The following is a 15626-nucleotide window of genomic DNA, read 5'->3' as shown; positions in this document are numbered from 1 at the left end:
CAATGTACAACACGCGGGATTTCTCCGTCATGAAACGGGTATAAAAGGTTGCCACCAGTCGGTTTACTCAGTGTATATTAAACCTCGTATAAAACTATCGATGGATGAACTGCAACGATTGAGCACTAGCAAAGGTAAGCGAAATATTCATGTAACATGTTGTAGCTAGTACTGTAGTAGCTAGTCTATACTATCATAATTTCAGTTGGGAGTAAGTTAGCTAGCTACAGGTAAGAAGACAAGCAAGTCAGTAGATAACTTTACTGATTAACTTCTTCTGCTGCATGTCAATCTATATAGTATAACGGCCTTCGTTAAAACCCGGAACGGACCGGACCCGACCGGAACTGAATTTTATTGTTGAGGAGCGCGTATCCAACTAAAATAATTTCGGTGCGCTTGCAAGGGATACAGGACGTGGACTCTGTTCTTCATTTGCACTCAGGGCACGATTGTCTACTGATATCCAGAGTGGCTGATGGTGATTTCGAAGCAAATATAGTCGTATACTGGTATATACACAAGTTTGCGAAGCGGAAACGTAGCGTATTACAAGGACTGGATACTCTCACCGTAGCTAAGGCCACTCCAATTGGTAATTATGTTTCTGGTCCTTTGAAAATGAGTCCTACACTGTTAAAATGAAGAGTAACCACAACTCTCAAGGAGTTCCCAGTGTAGGGAGGATTAACACCCCTGGAGAGTAACCATTACTCTAAAGGAGTAACTGGGGAGTAACACATGCTCTGAAGGTGGTGTCGCTTACTCTTCAGAGTAATGGTTATTCTCTTCAGAGGGTTGGTTACTCTCCATGAGGTGTTAAATCCTCCCTACACTGGGAACTCTCAGAGTGGTGGTTACTCTTTATTTTTAACAGTGTAGGTGCGGGCGGGCGGAATTCAGCAACAATGAAGTGACTGCTCAATTAGAGTACTTTTGTGATTTACTGACTGTTCTATTAGAGTATATCGAACTGTACTATGCACTATGTCCATCAGCGGCGGAGGAAGTAGTTGATATGAGGGGGGCTGGGCTGACCCAGACTTATTTCTATAGTTTGGTAAGGTGAGACCAAAAAAAAAAGTCACAACCAACTGACAAGAGTTTTCCACCTACCAGCTACCATTTCTAGCTGATAAACTACATAAAAATCCTTACATAGCTCGCTACACACTGACTACTTTATTAGAGTGACTGCTCTATTAGAGTATCTCGATCTTTATCACGGTTTTCAGCCCCACTCCAAGAAAGATAATTTCGGTGTGATATCATTCTGAGGGGGGGCTTTAGCCCCCCCCCCCCCTTTCCGCCGCCTATGAATTGTCCATTTCTTGCAGGTTTTCACTGATAAAATACAAATTATGGTTAGATTTAGCATACTTGTTGCAGCCCAATATTTGTTTCTGAAATCCAGGTTTTTCAAAAAGCTGATTCGGGCATTTTACCCATGTATCTCGTGTATTTCTGAAATTTAACATTCTCCAAAAAAGGATGCGGGCGGTTGACCAGAAACATAATTACCAATTGGGAGTGGCCTAACAATGGCGGCGACATACAAGCTAGCCAAGACTGGTCATAGATAATATAGCTAACTGGACTGATCTGTATACATACCGTAGCTACGCAAGGAAATTTAGACTTAAGAAAATTTTGACTAATCAAACCCGATTCGTCAGATTCTCTCGCGTATAAATTTCCTTGCGTACGGTATGTAGATCAGTCCAGGTATATTATTTGTGATCAGTCTTACAGTAGCTAGCTTGTATCTCGCCACCATTGTTAGCTGCGGTGAGAGTATCCAGTCCTTGTAATACGCTACGTTTCCGCTTCGCAAACTTGTATAAATACCAGTATACGACTATATTTGCTTCGAAATCGCCATCAGCCACTCTGGATATCAGTAGACAATCGTGCCCTGAGTGCAAATGAAGAACAGAGTCCACGTCCTGTATCCCTTGCAAGCGCAACGAAATTTATTTTAGTTGGATACGCGCTCCTCAACAATAAAATTCAGTTCCGGTCCGGTCCGGTCCGTTCCGGGTTTTAACGAAGGCCATAGTATAACTAGTCACATGGCATACATTATTATTGGCTTTCTATGCGTCTATGTGTTCCGCGCTCTCAGTAGTACCCCCTACCGACTAGCTAACCGCATAACATCAAGATAGAGAATTCATGCAGTATGACTATAAAATGTTGTCTCAGAAATATACATACAGCTTAGCTAACTGCTTATATACTCTGTATACTTTGGCATGAGTGAAGTGTTTAGCTAGTGTTATAATCAAATGGCCAGAATATTCCCTGGCTAGCCTATAGCCACAGAAGTTTAATAGCCTTAACCACCTAGTAATGTGTGCATGGTTACATCTATGTAGCCGCTAGTATGCACTGCTTGAAAGTCACTGCTTACACTTAAGATTTGTTTGAGATTTGTTTGATCTCAGTGAACTTTTTATACTTTTGTGATAAACAAAGGTAGTTACTATACTGTTATGTTGCTATAGTAACATTTATGTATAAACGCATGAAGAGGGAGTACATACCATAATAATGCCCAAAGCACATTTGAGGCATCAACTCTCTATAAGTCATTCAACTTGGCATCAGAAAATCACTGAACCCAAGAAAGCATGCAAAGTAACTACCTGCAGCAGTTAAAACTATAGTGTAAATACCTACCTACCTTCTAACAGCATATTTATAGCTAGCTACACTGCATGTCTTTGGAATAATCAACAAAGATTTTAGCTATGTCTTTTCTAGAATCTTTTCTGGAACAGTCATACATGTTGTGTCTTTATATGCTATATCCAACCACTGCTTTACATCATCTTTGAAACATATTATGTAAAACGTTACACACATGCTAAAACAATATCACCATTGTGACATTTAGCGCTTCCACTGATATTGACAAACCCTATACCAAGTTTTCATCTTCATGATAATGCAGTAGTGATCGACCACCAGTTAAATTACATGTTATTTACACTCTCGTGTCTGGTTCTACTGTATTAGGAAGTTAATGCAGATTTTTGTAATTTAAAATTTGTGGATGTTGGGATGTCAAATAATTAGCCATGTCTATGTATGTGAGACAATCTTTATCTTGCCCTGTTGACCAAAGTGTAACGTGGTGATGTGTGTAGTTGTATGGCATGTACCTAAAATAAGGTCTTACCAGACAAAAGATATTTCCTTTCACATTAGGAGACCATAGAGTTTCTCTGCCTCTACCCACACACTCCAATCTAAATATGTAGACATATCATTTAGTGGACTAATATGGTATATCCTGTCCACAGCCAGCTCATTACTAAAAATATTATCTTTACATTATTATTATGTACTTTAATGGAGGAGACAGACATAATGTACTGCATACAGTCTAATGTGGCTAATTCATGCAAATTTGCCCATTACAGAAGGTGTAATAATGGTATTATGTAGGTGCTGAGAGACCAGAACTCGGTGAACTGTTTGAAAATGTTATTCCTCACTTTGCAAGTTATTGGAAAGATATTGGAGCTTTTCTTAAGATTCCACCTGAAGATTTGAGAGTAATTGACAAGGATGTTCCTGGGAACTGCAAAGAGTGTTTCTATCATATGTTGGATATATGGCTTGAAACCACTCCAAGTGCATCATGGTCAAAGTTAGCAGAAGCTGTGGAATCTGCAACAAAGGCTGAACGTAAGGAAATTTAAGCACATAGCTACCTGTTCCCACTGACTATATACAAAATATGGTACAGTTGAACTTCTCTTATCCAGATCTCTACTATCCTGGGACCTCCAGTCATATATAGGTTATGTGCTTATTAGTCATATGGGGTTTAAATGAAATAGGGATGCCGCAATAGTCATGACATACGACATGTCATGACATAAAGCTCCATGATATGATATGACATAGGCTTCTTTATGTCATGACATAAATAACTCCACACTTTTCGATTCATTTTCGTCAACTTTGATGCAATAAATATAAGAAAATTGACAAATAAATATGAGCAATGTTGGTTGTTGATGTCATAGTTAATATTGCTGATGTTTAAGTTGATGTATTTGCATGTTTGAATCAAAATAGCTATACAACTTCATAAGTAAAAGCTACTTTAATTATGTCATGACATATGACATGTCATGACATAAACATGTGACATAAAAATTTCTATGTCATGGCATCCCTAAGATGAAAGCACAAGAAGGGAGCCAAAAGGTTGCTGTTTACCTTGTGTATTCTACTAATAAAAACAACCACTTGGCTGCTAGTTGATAATGCATTTTTACAGCACAGGGTGTGACCATGAATGCTCTGTAGTGACTTCCCCCTCGACCCACTTACCATATAGCTAGCTGGTAATTCAGTTTCGAAGGATTTTTATTTTGGATATTTCGAAGAGGTCCTTCTATTTGAAAATAAATCCCACAAGTGAAAGCGATGACCCAACTTTTGGCTATTCGCTTGTGTATTCTTCGAACTTTAGCTCAGTTATTACTGATGATAATGGGTAAACTTTATCATTACTGTGCCAATAACCAGAAAACAGGTGATCCAGAATGGGAATCGATGCCATATGCTTTAGACTCTATGGTATACTATCGAGAGCGATAAAGCTAGTGAATTTACTCCACTCGAGACTCCCCAGTCTTCTCTCCAGTGCACAGGAGTGGGGATTATTCTATCAGTAATCAGTTTTTCACGTAGCTATCTTCATAGTTTGTGAAGCGAATTTCCATTTATTTGAAATTCTCCCAGACTTCAAAATATGCATTCTTCGAAATTAAAATCCTTTGAAATTCAGATTTTGCTTCTCGTGCAAAATTTTCTGCTTCGAAAGTAACCCGTTATATGGTAGATAGCAATAACAATATTACCTGTAATCACTTTAGCATAATAGCATGCAATTCTTAGTTTAAAACATTTCTGAGATATGGACGGTGGTCATGATGTATTAGACTGCCTGGATAAGAGAAGTTGCACTGTAGCAGCTAAGTATTTATGCGCAATATTAATGCTTTAAACCAATACATTCCATGGAACTTTGACCATAAAGAACAAACTTCCTCATAGACAATACAAAACATATAATGTTCACCACATTAGTTGATCATGACATTATGTCCTTAGCAATGTTTATGAGTAGTGAAGCACCACACTTAGGTACTGCCACATGTTTTCTTCACAACAAGGAGTTGCCAAAGCACAATTAATGGGTTGAAATTGGTCTATGAAAACTAGACAGTAACACTGAATTTTTATATACATCGTTGAGTAACTTTCAGGCCCATAATAACACCATTAAATAACATATTGAAACATGAGCACATAAAATATACATATGTGCAATTTTATTATGGTATACACTTACGTCAGTGAACTATCAGATATACATGTGTATCATGAAATGTGTACGGCTACGAAAGCTGGTGCATCACATCATGTATATATATTGACAGGAAGAAAGAAAACACAATTTTAACACCTACATATATATTTCCCCTTCTCCAAAGCACACCATTTTTGCATTTAAGCTATTCTCCAGGTAGGCTAGATCACACAGCAAGTTTGAATAAATTCACTAAAGCCATTTGTGAGAAGATATGGGTAGCCAAAGTTTCAAAATTTTCTACATAGTTTTATTCCTTTCTTTTTCTTTCTTGGTCTACAGGGGCCTAAATTATTCTTTTAACCCACTTTGCAAAAATTGCTATAAAATGCAAGCGCGCATTTGAAATTTGGTACAGATAAAGGGTGTATAAAGGTGAATTCATGTACTAAGTTTGCAATGAATCTGACATACATATCTATGGTGCTAGGATTGTTTATTTGCTTAAAATAAGATCAAACTTTTGCCATGACTACAGGGCAGCTTAAGGGAATTACTTCAAATTTAGCATTTAAATAGGTTAACCATCATAGCAGTGCCTTTTAATAGCTTGAAAAATAAAAGAGTAACAGCTACAGCGTTACAGAGCAAAAACAAAAAAACTGGTAAATCAAGAGGTTAAGATACTCTAATAGAACAGTCACTACAAGGTAAAAAGGACATGAAAAAATGTCAAAAAAATCTTACCAGAGTTTGAACCCAGAGACTTCCATACTAAACACTCAATGCTTAACCACTGAACCACCACTATCACGCTTGTTCACCTCACTTTCTACTTTGTAAATATGTAAAAGTTAATAATTTTATAGATCTACCAATGGAAACTCTAGATTGTTCTAGAACATTCTATGTGTGTTCTATTAGAAGTCCTCAAAAATGTGCACTCTATTAAAACATTACAATAATACTGTATTAAAAAAATATTAATATTGAAATAAAACATGCGATACAATACTCTGTCTTCAATAATCATCATTGTAAAAAGCCTCGGTGAAAAGCTGTGAAATCAAAGGTGGCAGCTAAGAAATGGCTGCAATGATGTCAATGCTAATAGATGTTGATAATGCACACTTTCATCCAGGGTTTTGAAGGCCGCACCATTTTATCACAGCTTGGCTGTTTATGTGTGGATAAATATTGATAGTATAGTTAGTTCACTGTTGGTTGCACCATTTTAATATCATCATCAAATTAAATATTTTCCACCTAGCTATGCTTTGCCAAATTTTACAAACTGCAACACATCACTAGGGCTAAATTGAATCAAAATTTTGGTCTCTTATGCTTATATGCTCTGTCACTATTTTCACATATTTTAATGCAGCTTAATTTATTGACTGAAAGTAGCCTATATAATGCCAGCTTAGAGTTGCTATAATAAATCAGGAAAATGTCACTATAGCTCTTCCCCCACTTAGAGTCTGGTGACGTTTCCTACCTGAAATCTACTCCTGGATCTGACTGTTATTGGGTATCATACTTTCTTTGGTAATGGTTACGTACATACATATATTTTCTACAGGTATGGAACTTGCCAATACTGAAATACTTCTAAAAGAACGTTATCAAAATACACGATTTACTGGACCAGATGAGGAAATATGGCCACTATGGCCAGATAAGCCTGAATTGTTCACTAGCATTGCATTAGTCCATCACAAGAACAAAGGAAAGTCCACAAAGGCCGTTAATGCAATGGCCGGTTTTAGGAGAAATGGAAATATTAGTACAATGCCAAACGTGCTTCGAAGATCACGTCTATTATCTCTGAGACAAAACATGATGCGTAATTCAACAGAACTGACAGCAGAATACTTAGCACACAAAACCATCAATAAAAATATTGCAGACATATTTAGACCTACAGATGATTTGTGCTCACCACGAGTCATATTAATTGATGGAGCTCCTGGAATTGGTAAGACATACTTGTGCAAAGAAATTGCTTACCAGTGGTCCCAAGGACAGATTCTTACTCACAAAAGGTTTCTTTTTCTTCTTCATGCTCATGATCCAAGACTTCAATCATTGAAACATGTAAAAGATTTGGTTGCACTCTTCTGTGACTTCAAGAACGAAGAGACAATTGATATGATTTATTGGCACATAAAAGAAACACAAGGAGAAATTCTTACAATTGTATTGGATGGATATGATGAATTTTATGGGGGGCTGCAAAATGATCATTTGCTCTCCTGCATAATCAGGTGTGAGATTTTGCCTAAATGTGGTGTGGTTATTACATCTCGCTCTTTTGCCTGTGGATCTTTGTGTGGACAGGCTGATCGTCGAATGGAAATACTAGGCTTTACCAGCAATGACAGGCAGGACTATATCCAGAGAGCATTGGAAAAGAATCCAGATGACATAGCAAGGCTAACAAATTACTTGGACAGTCATCCTACTGTTGACAGCCTGTGCTATATTCCACTGAACCTGACCATTTTACTCCAGTTGTTCACAGAAAATGATCGAAATTATCTTCCTCAATCTCGTACTGAGTTGTATAAAAAATTTGTCGACTTGACCATCACACTTCATATTATAAAAGATGAAAAGATGTACAAACAGCCACAAAGAGGAGATCCTTTCAAGGGCTCTATAAAGCAGAAACTGGCACAGTTTTCATACAATGCTTTAAGGAAGGCCCATGTGGTTTTCAGTTTTGAAGAAGTTAGTAGAGTATGTCCAGAAATTGTGCAAAACTCTGGGAGAACCATACATGGGTTTGGTTTGCTCCAAGCCACACAGCATTTTACTACAAATGGGCCAACCTTGTCTTTCAATTTTGCTCATTCTTCAGTTCAAGAATACCTCGCAGCATATTACATACAATCCTTACCTGATGACAGACAGTTGGATCTCCTCAGAGATACATTCTGGGATGAAAGATACCTCAACACATGGATCATATATGTGGGCCTTACTCAAGGTAGATCTTTTGCATTTAAGCATTTCCTGTCTGGGAACCAGTTCTCTATCACCAGTAGACTTTTTAGAGAGTTCCACATTGACCAGAGAATATTACAAGTTAAAATAAATCGCCTTCGCCTTTTTCAATGTTTTAAGGAAGCCAAAAATGAAACCATGTGTAAAAGTGTAGGTGAGTCAATGCAGAATAATCAAGTTGATCTTAGTGGAGAAACACTGCTACCAAACCATGTTGTCACCCTTAGTTTCTTTTTAACTCAGTCATACTTACTGGATTGGGAGAAATTAGATCTTTCTAAATGCAATATGCAAGATGTCGGTTGTGGTATCCTGTGGAAGGAATTAGCTTCAAGTGCAAAATCCAAAGTTCGCATCAAAGTTATGAATTACCCTGGAAACAAACTGTCTGCATTGGCTGCACCTGCCATAGCAAACTTAGTACAATCATGTGAGACAGAGGAACTTTACATTTCTAACAACCTATTTGGTGATGAAGGAGCCAAAAAATTTACTTCTCATTTATCTAGTGACACCAGTTTAAAACTGCTATTGATGGATGGTAATAACATTTCAGCTGGTGTAGCAGAAGAAATTGAACAAGAACTCACTACTACTACTTCTTTGCACATTGTTGGGATCACATCTCACCAACTATATGTAAGAAATGAGCCTGGAGATGACATTGCTGAAGTGTTGAGATGTTACACTGCCTTAAGCAAATTTAGCATGTGTAATTGTCCAGTTGATGTTGAACATCTGGAAACAATCTTAGACCTGTTATTTAAGAACGCTAGCCTCCACACTTTACACTTATCTCATATTGGCTTAGACAAATCAATGGTTAAATTGCTTGTTACCAAACTGTCTTCATTAAGATGCTTATCAGATTTGTCTCTCGCAGAGCCCAAACTTGCAGCAGATGATGTAATTGATAATATATCTGTCTCTAGCACTGCTAAAATAGCAATTATTTCAGCTAACAAAATTCTTGCTAGGCATTCCACATATTTGGAGATAGCAAAATTTCTGAGACTACACTCATCTATAAGGGTTCTGGAAATTCCAAAGTGTTTACCACAAGAAGAGCAATTTGTGGACAGTCTTGTAACTGCCATAGGAGCAGCATCGTGGATACAAGAAGTTGATGTTTCCCAGAATCAGTTGGGACCTATCGGAGTCCAAAAACTTGCTAAAGCCATCAAAGATATGCCAGGATTAAAATCATTAATTGTGACCGGGCCTGCGATAATAGGCCATGTGGGCACATGATTATTGCCTCCTTTTGCACACTTTCATCACTCATAACGTTTTGTAACATTATGCTATGGCATTGCAATTTTTAGTTCTTAGTAAGCATTTAATTGGCATCATGATGCAAGTTACAGAATGGAAATATACTTTTCCAGTACTGAGATATGACTTGTAGAGTGATGGGGTGTAGTTTGTGCCCACATGCCCTGTTTTCGCAGGCCCGGTCACAATTATGAGAGGTAATGGCATCAACGATGTCGCCGCAATAGCCTTAGCTGATAGCCTAGGAAACAAAATTGGTTTGGAAGTACTGAATTTGTGCACAAATAAAATTTTATCACAAGGAGCTATGGTAATTTCCAAATCTCTTCAGGAGAACAAAACACTTAAAGTACTCAACTTGCAGAACAATGGTATTGAGTTAGATGCAGCACAAGAATTATCCTGTATGCTTGTTAGCAAAACAAATCTGTCAGAATTAAACCTTTCACAAAATAATCTTAAGACTGAAGGTATGATTATAATTGCAAGAGCGCTACAAAAGATTGCAACCTTAAAGGTATTGAACATGAGCTCCAATAAGATACTGATGAAAGCATCAAGTGATATTGCTGAAGTTATCAAAAGTAATACCTCACTGGAGGTGCTAAATGTTTCAATGAACAAGTTAGATAGTTTTGGATGTATTAAACTGTGTAAGGCTCTACAAAAGCAGCACCCTAACCTAAAAGTTTTTAATATTAGCAGTAATGGAGTCAAATCTGTGGCAGCTAATGAAATAGCACGCACTTTACAAGACAAACAGAAACTGGAAGTGGTGAATGTGTCGTGGAATGAATTTGAAGGTAATTTAGCAACAATTGTTGCATCCTTAAAATCCACAAAACTGTTAAAGGAGTTGACATTGAGACAGAGTGGCATTGTGAATCAGAAAGCTGTCAATAAAATCTGCCAGGTTATAAACGAAAACTCATCGCTTGAACTATTAGACCTGGGATCCACCAAGCTGCACAATATGGGTGCATATAAAATATTTGGTGCTCTAAAAGAAAATACAACGTTGAAGGTCCTCAATGTTTGTCGAAATAATTTTGACGACTCTGCAGTAGAACAGTTATCCTTTTCACTTGCAAACAATTCAGCTCTAAGTGAATTATTGCTGCATGACAATCCCCTCAGTGATCTAGTGATAAAACAAACTGTCTTCAAAATTCTGTCAAGCACATCACACTTGAAAAACATTTGGGTACCACAAATAAGTAACGACAGAATATGTACAGAAATTGTTTGTGAAATAGAAAAGATTAACAGACTTAGAGCAGAAGACAATCAACTAAAGTTTTCCAACTGGTAACAATATATTGTACATGTTATATAATAATGTATTTGTGTCCATGTTCACACATCGACTTCCCTTTCATTCATTGCATTTAATCACAATAATAGTAGTAAAGCTTTTAAAAGTCAAAAGTTACAAATTGTAGACAACAATATACTGTACACAGTGGCCTCATTGGCCTGTGTATAATGATAAGAACACTTGGTTGCTTGGAAGATCAACTTAAGTCATAGGAATCATACAGTAAGATTGTCCTTGAATGCTGTGTATTCACCTAGCAATTAACCAATGTGTAATCAGATTATCAGAGCTATGGGTGGGATTCAAGAGTTATACAGTACCTCCAGGGAATACTGGTGATCATGACTATTTTTAATCTCGAAGGTGCAAGAACAACTTTGTATTTCTATTGAGCAATCTCAAACATTTTGCATAGTATAATATACTGTACATGCAGTTTAGATAGTTATAGCTGTACAGAGATTGTCAGCAGCACTGATGGGGCAACTGATTAAATACCCATAACACACACACACACACACACCTCCACACACACACACACACATACACACACATCCAAATAATCAGCTGCATACGTATTACACATGCAAACAGTTGATATCTATATTACTGCAATATCACAATCATGCATGACCCATTTTTTAAATGCACTTAAGATAGTAATGTACTACTACTTTAAAAACAAGTAAAGATGGTTTAGAAATGTAGAAATACTATACACATGCATATTAACAAAATTATTATAAAAACAATAACTTCTATAATAATCATACATAGTAATAATACATGATAAATATTCAGAAAAACAAAATGTGCAGAAGTACTTGTTATATACTAAATATACAATGTAACTATTAGATCATCATCACACGGCAACTATATTATTATTATGCATGTTGTTGCAGTATACTTGAGAAAAACAAAGATATTGTACTAGCAATATAACGTGGTCTAAAAGATCCTAAATATTGCACCAAACATTACCACCTAGTTTGATTGACTTCTACCAATAATTTTATAAAACATTCTGAGCTGTTGGTAAGGAATTAACGAAGTTGTGTTGTAATGCTTTCCAAAAGGTAACTGTTGCTTTCCTACAGGGGATAAATATATGGCATTGTATCACCTAAAGTCTTTATATAGAGACTCAAGAAGCCTGATAGGATTTATAGACTTTATTCTTGATCATTTAGCTTTTATCAACTGAATGTAACTTGCTGAAGTTTAAAGTGTACAACTGTTAAAACACTTTAGTACAGCAACTGAATTATCATGCATGCAGAAAATTCATGTGTGTACAATAACTGTACTCAATTCTACAAGAATTCCACATGATTACATATTGTTTCTTTTTAATTACATTTCCAGCTATAGTAGGGCAGCTTAGCTGGTGGAAGTGGACACTCTGAACAAAAGCACCAATATTTTTTTGCATACTACCCAGGTTGGTAGCTTTCAGTTTTTGATAGGAACCAATTCATCCAATCACCCTGTGGCGGTGCTAAAGCATTTTAAGATGGCTGCCATAGTTAGTAAAGTGGCTTTTTGTTTATTTCTTCCTTAGGCATTGTTTAAATTGTTAATATTTGGCATCAAATTATAGGGCTTATATTGTGAAACAGCTTGCTTTTTAGTTGAAGTCAATAGCTTGTTCCATGGTGGAGTTGTGATCATTAATATAAGCCAGAAATCATCAAATCAGCCCCGCCCACGCATTTAATTACAAATGCGATGAAGTTTGCTTTTGATGTCTTACTCCTGATCAGTTCATCATTAAGACATGTTAGGGATATTGTAGGCATATATTCCACGTACAATGTTACCATAGAAACCCAAACACTTGTCTGTTACCCTAGAAACCAAAAAAAACGCAAAAACATTTCAATAGTACTAGTCTAGTAATCCTTCACGTATCACGTGTAAAATTGCACAAGTTATAAGCTGTTTATTCATTATAACTATCACGATAGCGAAGTAAATATCAGATTATACCTGCACTATTTAGAAAACAGTATGCAATGAATCTAAATCCAAATAAATCAAGAAAAATAATTTACTAAATTTTACTGTATATGAAAACCTTAGTAGTCTATCAAGTGTCATCACTCTCAGTATTAGCTATGTTTCTCAATCTACACAGTGACAGTTACAGAACTCTGTGCACTTCCAACCAGCTTTTCTGCATGAACATCTGCCACCACAGCTCTTATATTTACACTTGACTAGTTCACTACAAGCTTTAGCAGCTATAGGTAATGTGCTCCACACTGGAACCCAGACATTGCACTCATCAAGTATCCGTCCCCAGCCTTCTGGAGGTGGAATCTGTTGCTCACTGCTGCACTACAGGGTATATGTAGCTTGGTATGCCACTCATTTGGTATGCTGCAACAGTGCATCTTGTCTTGGGGGGGTAGCTTCAGGGCTGCCCATAGCAGGGCAACTGGGGAATTTTGCCCCAGGCCCCATCCTGAAGGGGCTCCAGGGGCCCCCATCAAGGGCCCCTTGAATAACTGTTTAAAAGATCGATATACTCTAATAGAGCAGTCAAGATCTAGATACTCTAATAGAGCAGTAACAGTTTCAGAGGAGCAGTGTAGCAAGCTTAGAAATAAGGAGGTATAGTTGGTGAGGGGCAGCTATTGTCATTGTCAGCACGTAATGACCTTTTCTTTCTTGGTCTTCGACTTACATATGCAGCTAGGCTGAAGTTGTGATTCAGAATAGAACCCTCCTTGCCCCCGGGGCCCCACTTTAACTCTTTGTCCTGGGCCACTTAATTTCTCTGGGCAGCCCTGGGAAGCTTCTCCACTATCCTACCCTTGTGGCAAAGTAAATCTCACACATTGTAGCTCACTTGTTTTGTCAGACATTACTACTGTAAAATGTTCTAGCAACTTGAAATGCAGAGAATCAATATCTATATTTAAAGGTGGAGTGTCATGTAGTTGAAATGTTTGTGTTACATTATTGAAACAATTCCATGCCTCCCATTCTGATCTCTTACCCTTATCGTAAAAATTTAATGAAGATGTAGTGTCACAACCTGTGAAACTATATTATATGAAAATCTGTATAGAGCAATGTATCTCAAGCTTTTGACAGATGGCACTTAAGTAATTAAATTGTTTGCCAGCACCAAAGGCACCCAATAAGGCTTTGACAGAAAGCTACAAGATGGTTGAACATGCCAATTTTAAAATCTGTATCAAGAGTGCAGTTGGTTTGGCCATTCATAAGAGCTGCGTGTCAGCTTCTATATATGTGACTGTCTCTGGGAAAACCGGTCTTATCGCCCATTTAAAAGTATTGAGAAACGTCGGTTTTAAATATTCAGAGTGTTGTAGCTGGCCAATTGTGGTAGCTACTCATACCAAATTTTCACACGTTTTACAACAGTTTCTTACCTTCCTGGTCATCCATTGAAGAAGTAGTCAACAGCTAAGTTTCCCGCCGTTTTAGATAGTTTTTAAACCGAGGTTGTCTGTATCAGGCAAGCTCCAGACTGAAGGGTGGGAGGCGGGGGGCCTGGAAGGCGAGATCCAGAAGGGTGGGAGGCGGGGGGGCCCGGAAGGCGAGATCCAGAAGGGTGGGAGGCGGGGGGCCCGGAAGGCGAGATCCAGAAGGGCGGGAGGCGGGGGCCCTGGAAAGCGGGCAAGATGGTCACGGTGTTAAAAATTTGAAAAGAAACATGTTGGGATGAATGAGTCCAAGTTATGGGCCATTCAGGGCTCAGAATTGGCTAAAATGAAAGAAAATTTACAGCACAGGTCATTGTCCAACACCACGGAGCAGTACAGCCACACTCAGCTATCTCCTGGTTGGCCTGTAACGAAAAATTTGGTCCGGGGCAAAAATTGGTCCGGCCGGGCCATTTTCAGTCGACCAAATTTAGCCCGGACCATTTTTAGCATCCGAAATTGGTCCGACCTGACCAAAATTGGTCCGGCCCAAACCTATAGTTGGCCACATGCACTCCTGACCACTCGGACCAATATTGGTCGACCAAAATGGGTCCGGGTGGACCACTAACGCATGCAGCCAATGATGCATAGCTATAAGTTGTTTGTGACGGAACACTGCAGCCGACCGTAGCTATAGCTATTCTCATTTATCAATCTCAAATAATGAGCATTGCAGGCATTATTACTGCGTGGATTTGTGCTTAAAAGGTTATCCAACAAGGGCACGGATCATTACATGCATGGGATCAGCTAATGCTGCTATAGCTGCATTGGAGGTGCTTAAGATCGAGATACTCTAATAGAGCAGTCACCTATAACATTCATCACCAGGCATTGATCCAAAAATAAATGAAGGTGGGTGGCTACCCAGCTTAGCCCAGATTTTAAGTTGAGAGTCCAAATTTACATCAGGAAGAGCTGATACTGTTGTTGTTTGGCTTGTACAGTGAAGCGCATGCACAGTAGCATGTGAACTGTGCTCTTATGCACATATAATGTCTGATCATGAGTTAACACTAATGGTTAGAACAATACATCTGTAGCACCTGCATGTGTACATACTACACGTACATTCCTCTCTTTTGTATGTGATATGTAGGAGTCACTAGGAGATGATAGCTTAGGTTTGCTCCATTAAATAACTTAATGTGAACTATCATCTCCTACTGATCACATGTTCCTGCTGGTATAAACATTCCTTAAAAGTTATAGCTATAATATTCCC

At 37.9% G+C, this 15626-nt stretch overlaps 2 protein-coding genes across 2 annotated transcripts; both read left to right on the top strand.

Annotated features, from left to right (window-relative positions):
* Positions 1–100: 100 nt before the first annotated feature.
* On the top strand, positions 101–9595 carry LOC136253791 (protein NLRC3-like). The gene is made up of 3 exons (XM_066046449.1): positions 101–134; positions 3454–3696; positions 6918–9595. Exons 1-3 carry the CDS (start codon positions 101–103, stop codon positions 9593–9595), a joined length of 2955 nt encoding a protein of 984 aa, XP_065902521.1.
* A 331-nt stretch (positions 9596–9926) lies between these two features.
* On the top strand, positions 9927–10931 carry LOC136253790 (NLR family CARD domain-containing protein 3-like). Its single transcript, XM_066046448.1, has one exon. The coding sequence runs from the start codon at positions 9927–9929 to the stop codon at positions 10929–10931; it is 1005 nt and encodes a 334-aa protein (XP_065902520.1).
* The last annotated feature ends 4695 nt before the right edge of the window (positions 10932–15626 follow it).

Source organism: Dysidea avara, chromosome 4 (genome assembly GCF_963678975.1).
Source record: "Dysidea avara chromosome 4, odDysAvar1.4, whole genome shotgun sequence".
In the NCBI taxonomy this organism is placed as follows: Eukaryota; Metazoa; Porifera; class Demospongiae; order Dictyoceratida; family Dysideidae; genus Dysidea; species Dysidea avara.
The sequence above is the reverse complement of the archived record's forward strand: the minus strand, read 5'-3'. Positions and strand labels throughout refer to the sequence as shown.